This window comes from Diabrotica undecimpunctata, chromosome 2, assembly GCF_040954645.1.
Source record: "Diabrotica undecimpunctata isolate CICGRU chromosome 2, icDiaUnde3, whole genome shotgun sequence".
Lineage (NCBI taxonomy): Eukaryota > Metazoa > Arthropoda > Insecta > Coleoptera > Chrysomelidae > Diabrotica > Diabrotica undecimpunctata.
In genome coordinates this window covers 131,099,873-131,124,211 of record NC_092804.1, presented here as the reverse complement: position 1 = coordinate 131,124,211, position 24,339 = coordinate 131,099,873, and the positions used below count along the sequence as shown (strand labels likewise).

Here is a 24,339-nt window from a genome sequence, read left to right as displayed (position 1 = left end):
GTGTGACTAGTCTCCTGGAGTGTAATTTTTGTTCGAAATTAGTCAAAAGTCCCTCAGGGGTTTTTGGAGTTTTATTTATGCAGATTATGAATATTAAGACGGCGATGATCTCAAAAATATTTTTGGTGTTTAGCATATACCCTCGTCTGCTGAAGTTTTCTGTACCACCATCCACCAAGTACCACCGCCGTTATCACATCGTGGTTATCACATTCGTGTTCAGTAACCCTGACAATTACCATACTCCAGAAGACGAGTCCATCCTGAGCACCAGGTAGGTTGAGGACCATCGTTGTTATATTATTCGTATCCAACAACCTCAAAAAACCCCCTCATTTTTTCTATGAACTTTAGAAATGCATTTTTTATACAAAATGCAATTTTCATTTTACCACCATGAATTTTGGCACTATCCTGACACTTTCCCAAATCCAATGCAAAAAGTTGCATAGCGATTCATTTCCTCGTCTATATGACTTATTGCTAGTGTCTCCATATCATCCAAACCTGAATCCCATTGAGCTGGTTTGAGCTAAAATTGTAAAATCCGTCGCCAGAACGAAACCACTAATTTTAATTATGTGTCGCCAAAAAGAAAACGTTAATTTTAATTTAATCTGGTAATTAAATACAGTAACGTCAGTGTCTGAAAATCTCGGTGTGAGCGATCTGAAAGTTTGGAAAAAAAACTCATTTCCAAAGAACCAACAATGGATGGAGTTGTGTAAAGTTATTATTAGAGCTCGGGAAATATGCACGAAAAAAACCCTAAAATATGCATGCAAACATGCACAAAAAACTGTTGAAATATGCACTAAAATATGATTTTATGCATTTAGATATGCATTTATCAAAGACGCAGTAATCTTTTTATTGAAGGTATTTTATTTCTATAAATGTTATTATAAATTTAGATGAAAACGAGAGTGATATGGCAAATAATGAACAGGGTATTTGGAGAGTCTTGGCGAATGCTTCCTTTAAACTCATAATTATTATGTAGAGATTATAAAAATTAACCATTATCTGAAAATGTATTACAAATAATTGTTAGACGGATTATGCATTCCAAAAACTTCCCATTGTCTATTTCTGTTGCATAATGACTCATTCTTTCTACTTACACGTCTTAAAAGTCAAGATAGAATCTGGGATATGCGTAATGGTTACCACACCAGAGATTTTAAGTCAACAATATAATGTTGAAGTTATTGTTATGTATTGAAATGCTAATGTTGAACTATTTTTTTGTTGTCATACAATATTTATTTAGACACTTGTTTTTTGTCGAATAGGAATAGAAATCCTAACACCCACGACAAATTATTTTATTTTAAACAGGTTTGTAAAAATAAATTTTAGACTTCTGTAAATAATAAAAAATATATTTTATTTATCTTAGGACGACTGGTTTCGATCACTACAATTTTCTGGTCATCTTCAGGTCTCCGGACAAGTTAAATTAAAATGATGCTGGAGCAAGGATTGTTGTTAAAAAAGCTCTATGTCTAAAAGAATGTTCTTAAAATGGATGTATCAAGACACATCCCACATATTTCGATGTGTAAAAAGTTAAAGACCTATTAGGATTTTAGCCAAATTAGTTTAGGTTTTTGCTTTTTATTCATTTTTCTTGATAAATGTGCTAACCACTAAAAATAAAATTTAACTTTTAATTTTAGTACCGATCAACATTTAGTGTTGAGCGGTTCTTGGTTTTTTGAAAGTCGTTTACAATGCCTAAAGTATGAAGACGCACAATTTCAATCAACTGAGCGATTTTGATAGGGCGCGGATAGTTGGCATAAGAGAAAAAGTACTTTCTTTTCGGGAAATTCGGGATTCGGGAAAGGTGGTTAAAGGCTAGTAAGGGATCTTAGAGGCGACATGAAGCTGCCGATGCTTTTGTCGTAACAAAACTTTAAGAAATGCCCACTGTTCTCCAACGAATGAGTTGTAGGTTTTAGGAATAAAACTCAGCTCTGCATTATGTGCGTTATGTAGCAGACGAGAGAGGGTAAAAGGCGAATTTCTGGCGCCTAAAAACTGGAACATATCGGCTAAAGGAATGAACCCCAACAGAAAATTCGGTCCTCCAAGGATGGGGGTTAAGTCGTAAGGCTAGCGACCTTACACTTGTGAAAATTCTACAGTGCTAAAAAACCCAATGAGCCTCGGTTACCGGACGGAAATTACAGTAGACGAAAACAGTAACGAAAATGGACCATGAATTACGGAATCTGGAATGTACAGGGAATCCAGAACAAGCAACAAGAAATTATGCAGGAATTCGTAAATCGAAAATTAGATATAGCCATTCCCTCTAAGACCAAGAAAAAAGGAAATGGAAGCGAAAAATTAAAAGACTATGTACATTTCCTCTCAGGAGTGTAAAAGGATCAAAAAGCAAGAGCAGGGATATCAATATTTGTGCAAAAGAAATTCGAAAAATATATTAAATCTTGGGAAGCATACAATGACCGTTTTATTAAAGTAACGATTCTCCTAAGAAGAACACAAATAACAATTCTGGGGGTATATGCCGTAGATGATGACTAAGTACAAGAAAAGGAAGCTTCTGAATAAGACTTTAGAAAAATCCTGAGCGAAATTCCTAACAGCCATGAGATTATATGCGGAGGAGACCTTAATGCCAGAGTAGGAAAACAAGTACAAAGTAAAGTGGTAGGCATGCATGGAGAAGAAACTGTTAACAACAACGGACAAAGACTCATAAATATATGCTAACAATATGAGTTAAAGATTTTGAATGTTTTTTTCGCCCACAAGAACATACATAAATACACCTGGTATCAGCACATAAGAGGTCTAAAATCGATAATAGATTATTTCATAACAAGACAACAAACTGAGTTAAGAGTACAGGACGTAAAGGTGAATAGAGGAGCAAAGTGCGGCTCGGACCACTGACTGATAATAGGAAAAATATATACACCATTCGTAGACACGAACCACACAGACATCAACAAAGAACACAGAGAAAAGATAGGAAGAACTACGTACACCTTAGACAATCTAGATAACGAGAGCACACAGTTACTTTACTCCTGGAGACTAACACAAAAACTACAGGAATCACACAGATCAACGACGGATGAATACGAACATAAAAAACTGCATGAAAGACGCAGCGCTAGAAGCCTTAGGGCCACAGGTACGGAGAGTAGATAAACCATATTGGTGGGATAAAGAAGTGGAAGAAAAGATAAAAAGAAAGAAGGAAGTATATTAAAAGTTATTACAACAGGGAGATGAACAAACAAAACAACAATATAAAAACTTGAATAAAGAAGTCAAACGATTTGTTACATCCAGAGTTGATTAGGTATGGATCATCAAAACTGTTTGAAATGATCCGAAAATTATTCGAAAGATGCTTAAACGGAGGAGAAGTTCCAGAAGAATGGAGACAATCGTATATCTCTCCAATACACAAGAAAGGCACAAAGACGGATCCTAAAAACTATAGAGGGATCACAGTGATTGCTACTATAGGCCGACTATACTTAAAAGTATAGATAGAAGGAAGATAGAAAATGATATTAAAGACAAACAAGCCGTAGAACAAGCGGGATTTAGGGCCGGACGCTCCACTATGGATAATATTTTCACATTAAAAATTGCAATGGAAAAACGAGTGCAGAGAAATAGAGAAACCCATATAGCTTTAATAGATTTGGAAAAAGCATATGACAGTGTACCGATCTCCCAACTATGGATAGAAATGGGTTACTTGAAAATAAACCCAATTCTTATTAACGCCACTCAAAAATACTACGAACAAAACTTTGCATGATTTAAAATGGAACAAGAAATCACCTCTCCTTTTCAAGGCTGTTGTCTGTCACTCACCTTATTTAAAATCTATTTGGACAGATCCTTAATGAAATGAGTCAAAAAATGTAGAAACATGGGAATAACGGTGGAAGAAAACACGCTATATACACTTTTCTTTGCGGATGACCAGGTAGTAATTGCCGAAGACAGCTACAATCTTAGCTATATGGTAAGAAAACTGCAAGAAGAGAATATGAGGTGGCAAGTCAAAACATGAATATGACAAAATGTGAAGATCTCTCAGAGGGAACAGATGAAGAAAGACACAGAGAAGAGAGATCTTGGAAGACGACAAAATCAAAGGCGTGCAATCCTGCAAATATTTGGGGGTAATTTTCAACAAGAAGGGAAATAGCGCAGATGAAATCAGGGAAAGAATAAACAAGGGCAGAGCAGCGACCCGTGCCTTAAACTCTCTTAAACTCAAAAAACACATTTACGGTAGTATAGTCCAAAGTATTACACTTTACGGTTCGGAAGTATGGGACGTCACCAAAGCTAATAGCAACAAACTTATGACGATAGAAACGGATTATCTGAGACGAAGCTGCGGTAGATCCAAACTGGAGAGAGTTAGAAACGAACAAATAAGAAACAAAATGAAAATATGGCGAAATATCAATGATGACATAGAAAGAAAACAATTAATCTGGTTCGGACATATTAAAAGAATGCCAGAGTACAGATGGCCTAGAAGAGTACTGGAATAAAGAAGAAAGAGAGGACCCACCACGGAGAAGTTGACGCAACAATATTGATAAAGCAATGGCGGCAAGAGACTTAGAAGAGGCAACTGCATATGACAGAAAAAGATGGAAATAAGGGGCGGAGAAGCTGCGACAGCCGTAATCAATCCGTTATTAACAAAAAAAAAAAATTCGGGAAATCCGAACACGAAGATCGAGGGGCACATGTCAGCGCCGAAGAACAGCAGAGTGTCAAGATTTTCACCTAAAGTTAATTGCTACCGCTTCTCCACTACCAGGTCTATTGCAAATCTGGAAGGCCAAATGGGATGCAAACAATTTACCGTCTAATTCGCAGTTTTGGCCTTTTTCATTTCGGCCACACTGGGTACTACCACTTACCCCTGAACATCGACCTAATCGTCTTGGATGGTGTTGATAACGATTATTTTGGGACCAGGACTGGAATTGGGTTTTCTTTAAGAATCTCGATTCTGTTAAGCAATGCATTATGACAGAGCCAGGTAGAAGAAATACTGGAACCCATTTCAATTTTTTGAAAATAACGCAAAGCCACAAATTGCGAGAGTCGCCATGGACTTCTTTGAACTATCTTCAATTGAACACGTGTCGGACATAATGAGTCGGAGACTTCTTAATTTAGAGTATCCTCCTCAAACTTTGGGAGCACTTCGAGAGGAGTTAATATTAGGACATGGAACGAGATACCCCAGCAAGATATTAACCACTTAATCAGTTGCGAGCCCAGGCGCATCCAGGAGTGTGTTGCCCACCGAGGTGCAACAACACATTATTAATTGATTTACTAATGTAAGTTATTCTAATCATTATTGAAATTTTGATCGCTTGTTTATTTTGCAACCCTGTATAATTGTAAAAAATATTTTCAAAATATAATAATTTATATTGGGTGTTCGGATTTCTATGTCACTTAGTGTATATACTCGTACCGTCTAGTCGACTTTTAAGAAATCAGAAATGTAATGTGGTTTACCTTTATCAAATCTACTGCGTCAGCTGCTCCATTTTTTTCGCATTTTTCTCTTAACACTTTTTCTATATCCTCAGCGTTAGGCATATTCGTAGAATTTAAGTCTACATCTGGAATGTCTATGTTTAAATCTCCTAGACCTTTTTCTATTTTACTTTTTATTTTGTCAGCATCTAGGTCATTTATTGATTGGCACTGGATACATACTGAAACAAAAAAATATAATAGTAATAAGCAATCTAATGAAACTAAGCTTTATTACAAATGAAGTTACAATAATATTTTATAGTAGAAAATAATATGCAGAATATGAGTATATTGGGAGATGCAATTGAAACACCATTGACGAAGATCAAAGTAGAAAGTGTATTATATAAACTTTGGCACTGATAAATAAATAAAAAAAAAGAGCACAGAAGGCGGTAGATAGTAGACTAGCGCGAATCTTTATTCTATGTTTTCTATAGTTTTACAATTTAAATAATATTTTTAAAATTTAATAAAGTAATTTCATTATTTATTTATATTTTAAACAAATTATATTATTCTCAAAATACAAACCTCATTTGTATTTTGAGAACGATTTCCGAAGTGGAAATTTAAACGTCAATAAACGTACTTTAACCTTCAATTGTGGCTTATTCCCATTTAAATAGTATATACAGGTGTGTAGACGTTATCGGAGGTTCATCGGTTTTATAGAAATTGACTGTTTATTAACGGTGCGTTTTCCGTTGATAAAAAGGGGGATCTACAAGAGAAGTAAGGGTGGCCCTAGAGTACGCACCCGCCCAAGAGTGCGCACACCTGTTTTTGTTAAAAAATATATATTTTAGAAGTGGTAGTGACAGCTATTGTATGTGTTTTCAAATTTTAACCGTAGAAATACAGACCTTCTGCTAGCAAATTGACAATTTTCATATTTATTTAGAGGCCATTGTCTAAAAACGTGCTTGCAGTATAGTTAATGTGTAGTTTTGCCTTTTGCCACTTGTATACGATTATTCTACAGATTATGTCCACCACCTTTATTTATTTTACCTTCTTTTACTACGTTTTTTGTTTCAAAATAATAAAAAACGATTTTATGTACCAGTTGGTATGCTGTCCCAAGAGTACGCATTTTAAAGTTCCAGTACACCATTCCCAAAAGTACGCAGTGCGTACTCTTGGGACTATTAAAGTACATTAAAGGTCGGTGTACCTACTGTTAAGAAGAAAAATAGGTGTTTATTTTAATCTAAAAAAAATCACTCTGCTGCATTAACAGTTAGCATTGTTTTTTTTAGAAAATGAGTGCTCAAACCTACAAGAGAACGTCCCAGAGGAAGCTGATTTTTACCGAGCAACTGATGGAACAAAAACGGACTGATATTGAAATTGAAAAAGGAAAATCGAAAAGGCAAATATCTAGAGAATTGAATATTCCTAAGGCCACTATTGGTAAGCGTTTAAAATGTGGCACGGTACCTACATCTTTAGGTAGATTCAAATGTATTTCTTCTAATGATATGGAAATCCAGCTAGCAGAACACCTAGGGCAACTTGATATAAGGTTTTATGGATTGACAAGAAAAGACCTTAAGCAGATTACATTTGAATACGCTGTCATGAATGGAATAAACATCCTTTCAATTCAACTAAGAAAGCAGCAGGTGACCTTCGACAGCCCAAAAAATGTTCCATAGGGAGGGTAATGGGTTTTAATAAACCTCAAATTGATAGATTTTTTCTTCTTCTTCTTCTTCCTCTTTATAAGCAATTCTGATTGTTCATTGGCGGATTAATACCTCTATGGAAGGCTGTCACCCCATCTTTTGCGCGGTCGTTCGATACTTCTTCTGCCGATTGGTGAATTATCTCTTGCTATTTTGAGGACACGGGTCTCCTCCATTCTGCTTATGTGGTTATTCCATTCTTTTTTCTATTTTGTGTCCATTCATTTATACACTGTACGTTACATTTTCTTCTAACCTCTTCACTTCTCTTTCGATCTCTCAGCGTATTTCCTGTAATTCTTCTCAGTACTCTCATCTCTGCGGTTTCCTTTGCATTGTGGCTGTGTCGGGTCTTGTTTCTGTATCAATGTGTCTGTTTCGCCATATAGTGTTATTAAGGCATCCTACCAGTCTATTTGCTTTATGTACTTGATCTCTCACTTCTTTAGAGGATAGATTTTTTGACAACCTTAAATGCTTATATGAAAACTTTAATTTCCCTTTCAATCGTATTTATAACATGGATGAAACTGAGATAAGTACGGTTCCCAATAAACTGCCAAAAGTTATCACAAATAAACGAAAAAGAAGTGTTGGAAAGGCCGCAAGTGTAAAACGTGGTCAGTTAATCACAGCAGTTTGTAGTTTTAACGCTAGTGGAGAATACGTAGCACCAGCATTAATTTTTCGCGGAAAAGGATGCGAGAAGATATCTGCAAGGAAGCTTTAAGTGGAGCTTTAGAATCAGTTTCAGAATCAGGGATTATAAATGCAGACTTGTTCTTTTAGTAGATTCAACATTTTTAGCAAGCAGTGAGATATAATCAAGTAACATCTGTTTTTTTTCTTTTGGATAATCATATTTCACATCGTACCCTACAAATCATTAATTTTTTGATATAAGGTTGAATGCTCGAATAAATGAACTTTGATAAAATAAAGGCAGATATCGAGCACAGTTTTATTAATTAAATCTTGCTCAAGTACTTTCGCTCACTAGAGCATCCTCAGGGGCATTTCGTCAATTTCGGGCTATCCAACAATCCCTGAATGTCATAAACATAAAGTTAAACATAACACTACATTAAACAAGGACAAACAGTTTAAAATTATTTAAAATAGTCGAAGCTACATTTTTGTCGGCAACAGGAGAGAGGGATTGTTGGATAGCCCGAAATTGACGAAATGCCCCTGAGGATGCTCTAGTGAGCGAAAGTACTTGGGCAAGATTTAATTAATAAAACTGTGCTCGATATCTGCCTTTATTTTATCAAAGTCCATTAATTTTTGCCGAAAAACTCATATTTATCTCGTGACTATTCCGCCTCATACAAGTCACACATTTCAACCGCTTGATAAAGGGTTTTTTTGGACCTTGTAAGTCGACTTATAGTCAATTTTGTGACAGCTGCTGGTTTATCACTCATCCTGGTAAAGTTAGTAACTAGACAGATGTAGCTCGTTTGTTTTCAAAAGCTTATCATAAAATTGCTAACATTGAAAAGACCGGAATTTTTCCGTTCAACCCACTAATATTTTCAGAAGATTTTGCTCTTTCTTTGGTAAGTGACCCAAAAGCAACCTAAACAAGAAATATTGACGGTGGAAGTAGCAGAATCTGTCTCAAACAGAGAAAACGAAAAGGAGATAGAATCTGTTAATATATGGGAGGAAGTTTGTGGAAATAAAAAACTTCTCTGATGATGAATTAGAAGTGGTAGAATGTGAAATTTCCTTAGGTATCAATAATGAAAAAAATCAATAGCTCAGTTAAAATTTGATCTTTGGAACACACCAGTTTTATTAAGTATGGATCAAGTTGAAATAACAGATATTCCTGATTCAACATTGATAATGATTAATAAAGATGGTCTAGAAGAAAATCAAGCTAAACAAGTTCCGGAAATATCAACTAACTTTTCTATTGACAACGTTGAGCTATCAACTTCCATTCGGTCTCCATCCGAAATTAGGCCACTACCAAAAATAAAGTTCGAAAACGAAGAGCTCAAAAATCAGAAATTTTAACCAATACGACCTTTACGGACACTCTTGAGATATTAGAGGCAGAAGCAAAAACAAAAAATTCCAACGAAAAGAAGGATGTTAAAAGGCAAATAGATGGAAACAGAAGTGAAAATGAAAATCAGAATACTGTAGAGAAAAGTTTGATTCCTAAAAAGTTGAAAAGAAGGGTGTTGTCAAAAACGGAATCTGCTAAAATAAGTATTGAGGATAAAGAAAATAAATCAGAATTGAATCAAATGTCAGAGAAAGACATATTTTGTCCTGCATATAATGAACAGTTTGTGGAACCACCAGATGAAGACTGGATTCAGTGGTGTCAATGTAAAGCCTGGTGGCATGAAGCGTTCACATATTATTCAGTTGGTCGGTTCTGTTGTGATTTCTTTAATAAGTAAAGATTCTAAATTTTATATTTTTACTTTACTTTGATTATGAATAAACTTATATGTAACATATAAGTTTTTATTTATTTCAACGTTGCTTGCTCTGTTGTGCTTTTAAAAAGTATGCGCACGATTAGGAAACCTTTACTCTTAAGACGATTATGGAACTTTACAGTCAAAAAGTATTAACATTTTTCTATCTAATATATTACATATTTAAGCCATTACTTATTTGATAAATAAAACATAACTATTTATTTTATAATGGAAAAAATATGTTACCCTACTATTTCTTCTGACAAAAGAAGAATTGAAGTGAAATTTGGTAATTGTTCGAATCCACTGCCGTCGAAAAACTACCCTATGCATATATTTCGTTTTGTCTGCGAATTTCTTCCTACGAATCCCTACGAGATATGAGTGCCCTTACTCTTAAGCCGGGATATCATGGAGCGTGAACAGGTGCTCTTCGTCAGTTCACGTCGGTAAAGAGAAATAGAAAATAGATAATAGTGAAAAGAAAAGAGAGCACGGTTGGCCCGCCACGTTACTGGCAGTAGCAAAAAGTAATATTGTTGATAACTACTAAACTACTTTTTGATAACTACGGCAATTACGGTTGGTGGTAAAAATTTTAAAGTTGGGTAATTTATACAATGATAAAAATTCCAACACAACCTCGTTAGACCACTCAATAGTACAATAGCACGACACTGTCCGTACCAGACAGTAGCCGCGTCTTAAGGGTAGGAGTAGGTAATGTGACAGCACGCGTCCAGCTTAAATAGAGAGTTTTGCCCTATCCCAGGGATTGTAAATCACAATAAACCACAAATATTGAGGAGAAAAACGGTATTTCACGTTGCGTTGGTTCCTGGCTTTAATAGTGCTTACATCCTTTCATTTATTTTACAACCTATTTTACAATGTTTTTTATTTTTTATTTCGTGACCCACTGTGTCCATTAAATCTCTAATCTAATTTCTCTTATTCATAGAAGACAAAATACTTAATATGGGCTATCGTCTATTTATATTAAAAGGGTTATTAAATATTTGCTGTAAATAATCATTATTGAAGTTTACCCGAGACTAAACTTGTTTTTCAATTAATTTTAATATAAAATGAGTCATCGTTTTATAATAAACTTTATAATAAACGTTTTATAAATTTATATGTATGGGAGTAATTTAATTTTTAATATGGGTGTATTTTCATCTTGTCACAATTTATGGGTTTATTGGACCCTGTTTATTAGTTTAATAAATAAATTACTTTTTACTTAAGACACTCTCAGGACTTAAACATATTAAGGCAAATATAATTCTGTATAATATACAGGGTGTTTTGAAATTGTTACGTAGTTTTTGACAAATTTGCTAAAAAGGTTAAGAGTATAATTTCATTATTAGCGGATCACCTGGGTACATTAACATAGTTAAGTGCGAAAAAGTCAATGTAACTAGAACTGGAAACAGGTGATGTCGGTAAATATTACCGCTTGCTAATAACAATCACTTCAGAACGACTGCACCAAGTTAGATAATTCTTTTTTTAATGTATTTGTCATTATCAGGAGAACGTTTGCGTAAAAGATCATTTTCAAAAAATTGTACGAAGAAACCCATAAAAATTTTTTCTGTCATTTTTAATCACAATATAGTCATACTATGACTAGCAAAGGAAGCTATAATTAATAAAATAAATAGAGACGTATTTTATGTCACCCTTTAATAAAAGCATCATTTTTATATTAAAACATATGCACAAGCCCAGTTGTATATCCTTTATTTCTATGCTTTAATAAAATAAACACCGCATGTGTTTAAATTAAATAAAGACCAGAGAACGTTAATTTAAAGATCACTTATTTTGAAGTTACCTGTCAAATTACGTCTATGACGACGTTATAGAAAGAAAAAAGACGACTAACTTCACTTATATTTATATAGATATTTGATCAAATTTGTTGTATGTTTTGTTTAATTTTATTTTATTATTTTACGCTATACCGATAATATTCCTAAGTGTTTCTAACAATTCTACTTCTTGTCAATTACGACAACTAAACTAGCTGTATTTAATGGTTCTTCCATATAGTAAGATGAGTATTATGGATTATACTAATTTTTAAATAACAATTTAATTAAATTCAACGTTTTACTCTTTTCATATATCTTATTTAAATTTTTAACGATATTTTTATATTCTTATTCTTCTCTATTGGTTTTAAAGTAAAAGAAATTTTTTTCGAAATTTTGAAGAAAATTAATTTATTTTTTCAAAATAACTTTGTATATAATTGCACTAACGTGCTTTTAGCCCCCTTTCAGACGAGGATACTGTATCCGAGATACGCGTATCCGAGACGCAGATATTACATAGACTCAAATGGAGCTTTTCACACGAGACGCGCGAGAGATACAGTATGCGAGATACCGAATTCAGTATCTCGGACCTTCCTGTCGCCGACGACTGAATGCGTATCCCAGATACAGAAGAAACATTACGTTAAATGAACGCTTTCAGACACGAATGTTTTTGCACCACATTCCATAGACGCGCGATTTTCTGTCGAATAATTGTGAATGAGCAACGAAAGAAAGACGGTGTTTTCTGATTATAGTTAAATAATGGAGCGTACTGTATTTGATAGTGACAAATTTATTTGTTTGGTACAATCAAATCCCTGTCTATGGGATACAGCATCGCCAGATTACTGCAATAGAAATAAAAAGCAGCAGTGCTGGGCCGAAATTTCTAAGCAAATGTGCGACAATTTTTAGGCCATGACTGCAGTACAGCAAAATGAATATGGTAAGAAATAAATATGTTTTTATTATAAATACATAGGTATTTTGTTTCATATGTATACAGTTTAGTTTTAAAAGTTGGCTAATTGAAATTTTGATTATTTAATGAATATAAAACTACATTATTGTGAAAGGAATACGGTCATTTTTTTTAGGGCAAGGTGAACAATTTACAAATTGGAGATAAGTACACAGATTTATTTTAAATTTAAGTCATAGACTTTAACTTTAACTTAAAGTCATAGAAAGCCGTTTTTTTGACGAAATACTTTTACGCATAGTTGTGTCTTTTTTACTCAATTGAATTTCTAAAATTTTATGAAGTTCTTCAAACGACTTCACAGACATTCGAAAATAATTAAAAAACTTCGATGGATCTTGCAATAAATCTTGATACAGCAAATTATACGTTCCCTTGGTTTCTCTTAATTCTACAATAGGATGAACCCACAAATTACGTCGTCTTTTCAGTTTCTTTTTCTTTTTATTTAATATGTACCACAGCATAACATACTCTTCTACATCCATACTCCAAAAATATAACCGCACTGCACTGCTACTATTTTCATACTGACGAGCATGCCCGTGAATCCGATACAGTAGCCATCGAAAATTCTGTATCTCGCATACAGTATCCTCGTCTGAAAACCCTCTTAAATTGGAAATACAAATATAAGTAATTCTTAGCTGTAAAATCAATAAACAACTAATAATGGAATTTATTAATTGAGTGGGAAATTACTAGAAATAAAAAACATGTCATTCATAAATGATTTATTTTTAATTTTCACATAAATAATAAACAAATACAAAGCTTAGGATACTCGTGAGTATTTTGTGTATATTGCACGGCTTTTTTGACTATTTTAGAAGTCACGTGTGTCAGAATACACGTGAAAAAAAAAGTTGTGGATTGTTGTATCAACGAGTGACTCGAAAAAAGGCTTTCTATTTGCTAATTTTTTTGGTCTAAGTACCGTCTACTGTTAATACTGTTTTTAAATTATATTATTGTCTATAATTTCTAATTCAATCATTATGTATTCGTGAATAGATACAATTTACTGAAGATATTTAATTAAAATGTTTCAAATATCGGTTTTGATTTTATTATTTGTATAGGGCTGTAGAAAAATATTGTATAACACAAGCATAAAGTGACTTTTTACAATCTTCTCGTTCGTGAAAAAAAAAAAAAGAATCACTGTTATGCGCTTATCGCATAAATTACTATCCTTTGGCATGATTTTAGTTTCTAGGGGATTTGCAATTTTAACATTCTCTGAATTATGAATTATATATATATATATATATATATATATATATATATATATATATATATATACAAAGAATGCAGTTTATTAGGGCTGCAGTCAGTAGGTTTGGCCGGGATGTTAAAGAAACACTCTTTTGACTTTTGGTCGAGCTTTCGGAATTCCTTTATTCCTTCTTCAAGACACTGTAATTAGAAGAAAGTGTAAATATTTACACAATATCTCAAATTGTCATTACAACTTACTAGTCGTTGAGATTATCTATGTAAAGCTACGACACTCAACATTAAAAACACACATATAAAATATAACATTTAAAATAATGGACAAAACACATTTTAAAATTTAGTTGAATAGTTAAAATTTCTCTTGTGACATCTTTTAATGGTGTGTTTTGACTGATCCATAGAGAACAGAAAAAAAACAAAACAAACATAGTGTGGTTTAAAAGGTAATTAGGAGTTCTTGCTATTATATTAATGGAAATAATATTAAACCTGTCTTGATAGTATGCAACATGTTTTGTATACAGGTGTATTATGGTGTGTATATGTAAAAGTAAATCTTTATTTTATTTTTGATGTTTTGTCAGTAAGTAGTTTACTAAATGACACAAAAAGTTACATTAAACTCAAAAACAGTCCAGTGTGCACCCTCCAACAAAAGGCGAATAAGCTGGTTTCGGATTTAGCTTCTTCCAAATCCATAACAACAGAAGTTGCAAAATCTTTGAAAATTTACAATGCAGTTGCACCCAGGTTTTATACACTTCCTAAAGTTCACAAACCCACTCTTTCAATGATGCCTATTGTCTCTTCCATTGATGCTCCTAATAGTAAACTTGCTAAACACCTTACAGATATCCTCACAATTTCCTACAACGAATTCAATGAATTCTATATTAGAGATTCTTTCACATTCAGTAACTTCATTAATAATGTTAAAGTTCCGAATAATTATATACTAATTAGTTTAGATGTTGTCTCACTATTTACAAACCTACCACTAGATGCTATTCTCAACAGCATCAAAAATAACTGGAACAGCATCTCTCTGCATACCAAGATCAGTTTAGATGATTTCATAAGAATTTTAACATTCATTTTTGACTCTAACATCTTTTTGTTTAATGGTAATTTTTTTAAACAAATTTTTGGCACTCCAATGGGCAGCAAAATATCCCCCATACTATGTAACTTTGTATTGGATGAACTTATAAGAACATGTAAAGAAAAGATACCTTTTCACATACCTTTTATCAAACGATATGTTGATGATTTGATCTTATCGGTCCCTGAAAACAAAGTAACTGATGTTCTAAACACTTTTAACGCCCAGTGTGAACACTTAAAGTTTACGGTTGAGAGAGAAGCTGACAATATGATTCCGTTTTTAGACATGCTTATACATCGTGGCAGTGATGGCATGCTAAGGACGGAGTGGTATCGTAAACCTTGTTTTAGTAACCGTTACATAAACTTTTATTCTCAACATCCATCTAAGATGAAAACAAATTTGGTTTTGGCCCTTAAAACTAGGGTTATCAACTTATCACACATCGAGTTCAGGGACAAGGGACTAAAAAAGTTGAGATCTATACTACAAGAGAACTCCCATCCTACAGGGCTGTTGAATAAACTCATTTTTGGTTCTCCTTTTCCTGTGCAATTTTCTGATAACCAAAATTTTCATAATAATGAGATGAATGAGGTCCGACAACTGACACAGACATTGACACAGAACAGACTATATTCCAGTTCTCACACCTAAGCTACTGAACATTTTCAAAAATGTTAGTGGCTTAAAAATTGCAACTAAGAATGTGAAAACGGTATCGAAGTTGTACACAAAGACAAAGCATCCTTTCACAATACAGGAGTCGTCGAATGTTGTTTATTCTATACCGTGTGCCAATTGTGAAAACGTGTATATCGGAGAATCATCTCGTAATTTTCACAATAGAGTAATATCACATCGCAGCGACATAAAAACCAAAAAGATAAACGCATGCGCGCTCACAGAACATGCATTAACTTTAAAACATGAATTTAATTTCGATGATTCCTGTATTTTGGCAAAGGAAAAAAACCATACAAAACGTGTTTTCTTGGAAATGTGTTTCATAAAATCTAATACGTCTTGTATAAATAAAAAGTCAGACATAGATAAATTGAGCAACATCTATTGTTACTTACTGACAAAACATCAAAAATAAAATAAAGATTTACTTTTACATATACACACCATAATACACCTGTATACAAAACATGTTGCATACTATCAAGACAGGTTTAATATTATTTCCATTAATATAATAGCAAGAACTCCTAATTACCTTTTAAACCACACTATGTTTGTTTTGTTTTTTTTCTGTTCTCTATGGATCAGTCAAAACACACCATTAAAAGATGTCACAAGAGAAATTTTAACTATTCAACTAAATTTTAAAATGTGTTTTGTCCATTATTTTAAATGTTATATTTTATATGTGTGTTTTTAATGTTGAGTGTCGTAGCTTTACATAGATAATCTCAACGACTAGTAAGTTGTAATGACAATTTGAGATATGTTGTAAATATTCACACTTTCTTCTAATTACAGTGTCTTGAAGAAGGAATAAAGGAATTCCGAAAGCTCGACCAAAAGTCAAAAGAGTGTTTCTTTAACCTCCCGGCCAAACCTACTGACTGCAGCCCTAATAAACTGCATTCTTTGTTTATATCGACAGTCAATAATATCCAGTATTTCTTGTATATATATATATATATATATATATATATATATATACATGAAATTACAAAAGCAGTATTAAAACAGCGAAAAAATAAAATGATTGTCGAAACCCAAAACCGACAAATTTCATTATGTGTATAGAAGTCATAACTGAAGATGATCGTGAGTGCACTAATAAATAGACTATATGCTGCGGTTTTAGATTGATTCATAAATAAGAAGGTCATACATTGATTGATAAATATCTTTTTATTATTCGAAGTTAATGGCAGTGACCTTTAAACTATTTAGTAATACGTTTAGAGTCATACTGGACTTGTCAGTAAAAGTTGAATCATTTCCTGGGTATGTGTTATACATCCTGAAAACTGATATACAAATAACAATTACATACCGTAGTGTGGCAAGCCATGAAATTATTATTTTCTGTGAAAAATTATTTAAATGAAACCTAATTTTATCTATCAGCATTTAAAATCGGCCATATTTACAATTATATTAGGAAACAATACCCCATTACTTAAAGAAAATATTATAAGTATATATATATATATATATATATATATATATATATACATAATATACATATATAACAAGAAAAGGTAAATGCGAGTTAAAAGCAAAATAAAGTTAAAAAGTATTCACTAATCTTATCTCAGATTCATTATCTGTACTCCAAAGCATCAAACAAGTCTATCCAACACATAAAATCATCCAAAACATAAAATATATGCTTCATTACTTACAAAACAAAAATGTAAACATTCACTTCCTCTGGATACCATCACATATAGGTATTTCAGGTAATGAAAAGGTTGACGCCTTAGCGGTTAAAGCAACCTCAAATGAAAGCATCGATATTATCAAACAAATTCCAGTCACAGATATCTACCTTAATATCAAACAATACTGTACAGAAGTTTGGCAGTGATGCTGGGATTCAAATAACTCAAATTTTAAAGTAATTAAACCTTCTATCGGTGTCCGGCTCCAACTTCCAGAAAAAAGAAGAGAACAGGTGGTTATAAATCGCCTAAGAATTGGTCATACAGCATTAACCCATTAACACTTATTAACGAAGCAGCTACCGCCAGAATGCTCATACTGTAGGTGCCAAAAAACAGTCCAACACATACTTACAGACTGTCCACTTTACTCATATTAACGAAGCACCAACAACATTTCTGAAGAACCAGGTCAACTTAAAAATATATTACTATCAAGACAGGTTTAATATTATTTCCATTAATATAATAGCAAGAACTCCTAATTACCTTTTAAACCACACTATGTTTGTTTTGTTTTTTTTCTGTTCTCTATGGATCAGTCAAAACACACCATTAAAAGATGTCACAAGAGAAATTTTAACTATTCAACTAAATTTTAAAATGTGTTTTGTCCATTATTTTAAATGTTATATTTTATATGTGTGTTTTTAATGTTGAGTGTCGTAGCTTTACATAGATAATCTCAACGACTAGTAAGTTGTAATGACAATTTGAGATATGTTGTAAATATTCACACTTTCTTCTAATTACAGTGTCTTGAAGAAGGAATAAAGGAATTCCGAAAGCTCGACCAAAAGTCAAAAGAGTGTTTCTTTAACCTCCCGGCCAAACCTACTGACTGCAGCCCTAATAAACTGCATTCTTTGTTTATATCGACAGTCAATAATATCCAGTATTTCTTGTATATATATATATATATATATATATATATATATATACATGAAATTACAAAAGCAGTATTAAAACAGCGAAAAAATAAAATGATTGTCGAAACCCAAAACCGACAAATTTCATTATGTGTATAGAAGTCATAACTGAAGATGATCGTGAGTGCACTAATAAATAGACTATATGCTGCGGTTTTAGATTGATTCATAAATAAGAAGGTCATACATTGATTGATAAATATCTTTTTATTATTCGAAGTTAATGGCAGTGACCTTTAAACTATTTAGTAATACGTTTAGAGTCATACTGGACTTGTCAGTAAAAGTTGAATCATTTCCTGGGTATGTGTTATACATCCTGAAAACTGATATACAAATAACAATTACATACCGTAGTGTGGCAAGCCATGAAATTATTATTTTCTGTGAAAAATTATTTAAATGAAACCTAATTTTATCTATCAGCATTTAAAATCGGCCATATTTACAATTATATTAGGAAACAATACCCCATTACTTAAAGAAAATATTATAAGTATATATATATATATATATATATATATATATATATATACATAATATACATATATAACAAGAAAAGGTAAATGCGAGTTAAAAGCAAAATAAAGTTAAAAAGTATTCACTAATCTTATCTCAGATTCATTATCTGTACTCCAAAGCATCAAACAAGTCTATCCAACACATAAAATCATCCAAAACATAAAATATATGCTTCATTACTTACAAAACAAAAATGTAAACATTCACTTCCTCTGGATACCATCACATATAGGTATTTCAGGTAATGAAAAGGTTGACGCCTTAGCGGTTAAAGCAACCTCAAATGAAAGCATCGATATTATCAAACAAATTCCAGTCACAGATATCTACCTTAATATCAAACAATACTGTACAGAAGTTTGGCAGTGATGCTGGGATTCAAATAACTCAAATTTTAAAGTAATTAAACCTTCTATCGGTGTCCGGCTCCAACTTCCAGAAAAAAGAAGAGAACAGGTGGTTATAAATCGCCTAAGAATTGGTCATACAGCATTAACCCATTAACACTTATTAACGAAGCAGCTACCGCCAGAATGCTCATACTGTAGGTGCCAAAAAACAGTCCAACACATACTTACAGACTGTCCACTTTACTCATATTAACGAAGCACCAACAACATTTCTGAAGAACCAGGTCAACTTAAAAATATATTAAACTGTAACTTAACCAATACAATCAAATATCTTAAGTACATTAACCTATTTCATAAAATGTAATTTTTCTTTTAGTTGATAAATTTTTATGTTACCTAACCTTATAATATGTACACTGCCATATATATTGTAATAAACTTCCGCTAATAACCTTTTACGGTTGATGCGGCTTTTTGAAAATAAAAAAAAAAGTTAAAAAGTAGGTATCGGCATATCGACATAAAATTTGTGTATACGATGGAAGAACTGTTAAACGCTACTATTACACTAAACTTAAAGAGGAGTCCTGTGTGTACTCCACGTTTCTATGCTCTGACTAAAATACACAAACCCACTTTGTCTGAGACCTATTTTATGATTTACAGGCACTCCCAATGGACTAATAGCACAGCTCCTCACTGACGTCTTAACTAATGCTTATAATTACAACAACAATATATATACTTTAAAATTCATTTGACTTTAGTTCTTGTATTAATACTTTTCAATTACCACCTGACTATGTATTAGTTTAATACATCTCTTTTCACCAATTTGTTTTTGGACTTAATCATAGCAGTGTGGAAAAGCACTGGAATGGGATTTCAGAAACATACTACTATTGACTTGTTGCATTTCAAAACACTTATCAACTTTATATTTGATTTAAATATTTTCATGTGTAATGGTGTTTTCTATAAACAAATATTTGGTATATTTGGGTTTATAGCCCTATGGGCTCTAGTCTTTCACCCATTCTGAGTAGCTATATCATGGATGAAATCATTAATGATTGTGTTAACAATTGCACTTTTTTCGTTTCTTTTATTAAGAGATATGTAGGTGATTTGGTTTTCCGGAGACAGAATTCATAAAACTGTCAATTTTAACAGTCATAATCAACATATGCAGTTCACAGTTGAGAAAGAGGTAGGGGATTCTCTACCATTCCTTGCACCAGAATTGTTAGAACTACAAATAATGTGTTAAAAACCAGATGGTTCAGAAAACCTATATACAGTAATAGATTTATAAGCTATTACTCACATCATCCTAACAGGATGAAAATGAATATCATAACAGGCTTAAAAGAATGTGTCACACGGCTGTCTCATGCAGACTACCTACAGGAAGATCTTCAATGATTAAAAACAATTTTGATTGAGAACTCTTTTCCTCCACATATGCTACAAAGGATGCTTTTTTCTAATACGGTTAAGGTGAATAATCTAACACCATTTTTTGCGGGATCTCAGAACATTGCTTCTAACAATCAGAATATCTATTATCATTCACTGTCCTATATACCATTGTTAACACCTAGGTTAATATAAATACAGAACGTTATTGAAAATGCAAAAATAGCAATAAAAACATCAAAAAAACCTTGCCGATCTATGTACTCAAAGACCAAATATCCTATATAGATAGAGAAAATGGGAGAATATGTTAGAGAAAACTACTGTAGAGTACAGTATCAATTGTACTCATTGTGAGGCTGTGTATATTGGTGAAACTGGGAGAAATCTGTCAAATCGTATTATTTCACATAAAAGTATGGGAATAGGTATAATGTAAAATAAAAAACCATTTTGTGCTTTGTCAGAGGATGTGATTAATAAAGATCATATCATGAACTTTGATAACATTAAAATTTTATACAATGAAAGTAACAAATTCAAAAGAACCTTTTTATAAACGGTATGTATAAACAAGAGTGATAATAATTTTAACAAAAGATCAGAAATTCAAGACATCACATGCTTTCTTTTTTCCATTTCCGTGTTGCAATCTTTTGGGGCTCTGTGAATTAAAAATATTTTTCGGATTATTAAAATCCTATTTAAATTGTCACGTTGGCAATATATTTGCCAAAAACAAATTTCTCACAAGCTACTTCTCGCTTAAGGTCCACTTTCGTGACATCGTGACATTAACGGGTTTTTTGTACTTTCTTTTCTTCTACTGGTTGCTATCTACAATTTGTTTCTACAGATTTTGGTAAAAACTCGAATCTTTCAGACCATTATTTTACAAAATGTAGTCAGAGAAACCTTCATTTTTCTACAGTAGGTTTCCTCGTTGTATTGTTTTGACATTTAAGAACTTAATTTCAATGAATTTAGTTAATGCAGCATTTTCAATTATTGTAGCTCTTTAAAAGGAATATAAAGACATTTGAAAGCTCGAACAACAAAAAAATAGCCTATATTTTGTTTCAAGTTAAGAAAATAACATTGACCTTATGGAGATCAGTGGTTGCCAAAACTCCCAGGCAAGTGTTGTTATTAGATTGTCGATATAAATGATTCATTCTAATCAGAGCCGTATTCAGCACTGTGTAGTTGTAGTTAATTAATTTCACTAATAAAAGGATATGTATAGTTGAATACAAAATAATGCATTATAAATGCTTGTTTCTTTAATTGACATATATAGGTATGTAAATATTATAGGATAATAAAAATAGTTAAATTTTATTATTGTTTAACATTACATATTTATAAACGCTTTAGATAAGATGTAACTAAAAAAAAGACAAGTGCAGCTTTAATTTTATTTTCATGTAAGTAATAAGAACAATTACATACATAAAAATTTTTCCTTGTATACAAGGTGAATCACCACTAACGGAACGGAAGATTACAGCGAAAGAGTAAAAAAAATTAAAATTTTTTAAATTATTAGTTTGTAAGTTGATAAAAGCTACATTTTAAAATTATTTTGAAATATACAGGGTGTACCAATAAATTTCGGCGTATCAAACTTATATTTTATCTTCTTATTCTTCTTCCTCTTAATAAGCAATCATGCTTGTTCATTGGCGGATTGATATCTCTATGGAAGGTGGTCACCCCATATTTTTGCGCGGTCGGCCGATACTTCTTCTACCGATTAATGATTTATCTCTTGCTATTTCACTCTTTTTTCTACTTAGTGTCCATTCATTTATACACTATGCCTCCCATATATATATATATATATATATATATATATATATATATATATATATATATATATATATATATATGTATATATCACTATTACCTAATTTTCACTTTTGCCTTTTGCCGGACCATTATTTACAGACTTTTCGGATTTGGCACTTTGTGTCCGCCGTTTTGCACGCTATCGCATAATTTACTCACACTGCATATTAACATCATCCTTATCTTCTCTATCATCGCTATCACTTTCATTACTGTCACTGTCATCCGTCACATTTATTACCATAGGATCAATATCGTCCATCAACCCGTCCACTTTTTATGTATTTTTCTTTGTATGTGTTTAAAACTTCAATGACCTCTGATTTTAAATAATTTTCTTCAAAAAAAACATCTTTCTCTAGCAACCATGTCTTAATTTGATCTTTATTGACGGCTTGTGTCGGACTCACTTCTTCTCTCCTCGAATGGTACGAAGCGTTATCCATCACCTCTGGAAGATTAGGAAGCAGCTTTTTTTTAAACCATTGTTCAAATATAGGACCATCCATCTCATCATGATAGTCCGCAGAGTTTTTTTAGCTAAAAACCAAAAAGCAGCACCTTCTACAAAGCCCAATTCGCTACCCGCAAATTTTTTTATCGCACGCAAATACTGATGCCTCCATTTTAGAATATCGGGCCGTTCAATCATGATTGACTTTACTTCTCGTTTGAAAAAAACAAAGTTCATTTCATGGAGTATTCTCCACATTATTGTGCGTGACACGTTTGCTAAATCTTATGCCTTCTTTAAACAGTGCATAAACTTTGTTGAATCTCGGCGGTAAATTTTTAAAGAAAAAACTGTGCCCGATGGCATGTAGCTGCGTACAAACTACTGCATCGTAAGTGAATTTTCTGCTGTTGACTCTACTTTTAGTACGTTTTCTATGGGCCTTAGTCCTCCTTCCGCAGCTTCTTTGCGTATTTTAGAAATAGTACTAAAACTTACTCCCGTCATAGCACTTACTGTATCGGTTAAACTTTTAACACTTTCACCACTTCTTAAATTTAGATAATAATTAAATACATTTAAAACAATTTGTTTTGCACGGATCTCCCAGATATTCCTTTGGCTTAATTTTTGAATTTCCATTTTTAATTAACATTTAACTGTAAAGTCAGAATAACTACTAAAGTACCTCAAAGCCTTATTATCATTATGTAGTCAGAGAACGACATAAAATCACTGACATACGCACACCGTATTATTTTAAGTTGGAATTAGTAATTAGATATATGCAAAGCGGCCCGTTTAATTGCTTATCTTTAACAGCCGGCATGTTTTAGTTAAGAAATATTTTCTACTGATTTCCATGATTCATGGCATATGGTATTTTCACTGAAAAATAGATAAACTGTCGTTACTATAATTGAATCAGTTATTTCGAAAAGGCCACAACTCCAGAAATGTTAATTTTACAGGAAACGAAAAAAACGTTTCATTTTGGTATTAATGAAGCTTTCTCTTTTAGGATTAAAGTCTCAAAATGTAATACATGACGCAGCTTCATTAACAAATCCAACATAAAAAAAGACATAGGTATACTGTAAAAAATAATTTAGTTTTTGGAGTTGTGGCCTTTTCCAAACAAACACTGATGATTTTAGGATTAATAATAGAAAACTCCAATATTATTAAGGAACAAGTATTAAGCACAATTCATCTGGTATTAAATTATGCCTAGATTTAACAGATTTACCTCTATTATCTCTTGGAGTGGATCCAGTCACTAGTAGGTGGCATAATCTTCTGACATGCTTTTCGGCAACACCATATAAACTTAAGAAAGCTTTCTTAGATACTTGCTTACGTACTCCTTTTAAACAAATATAAAACAGAAAATTATTGGGTCTCCCAATACGTTTAATGGCATTCTGAGATTTTCTCATTCTCTTAATGGGAGTTACTTCCCATTCATACAACAAAATAGTGATCATATTTTGTAAGTATGAGTCTTGTGAGTTTTTGTCA

General features: G+C 32.5%; 1 protein-coding gene across 1 annotated transcript in view; it reads right to left on the bottom strand.

Annotated features, from left to right (window-relative positions):
- The window catches only part of LOC140434879 (27 kDa hemolymph glycoprotein-like), an 80,998-nt gene that overhangs the window by 15,756 nt on the left and 40,903 nt on the right, over positions 1-24,339 (bottom strand). The window contains exon 2 of the mRNA XM_072523486.1: positions 5,560-5,762. Within this exon, the coding sequence (XP_072379587.1) occupies positions 5,560-5,762 (203 nt within the window). The remainder of the gene's footprint in view (positions 1-5,559; positions 5,763-24,339) is intronic.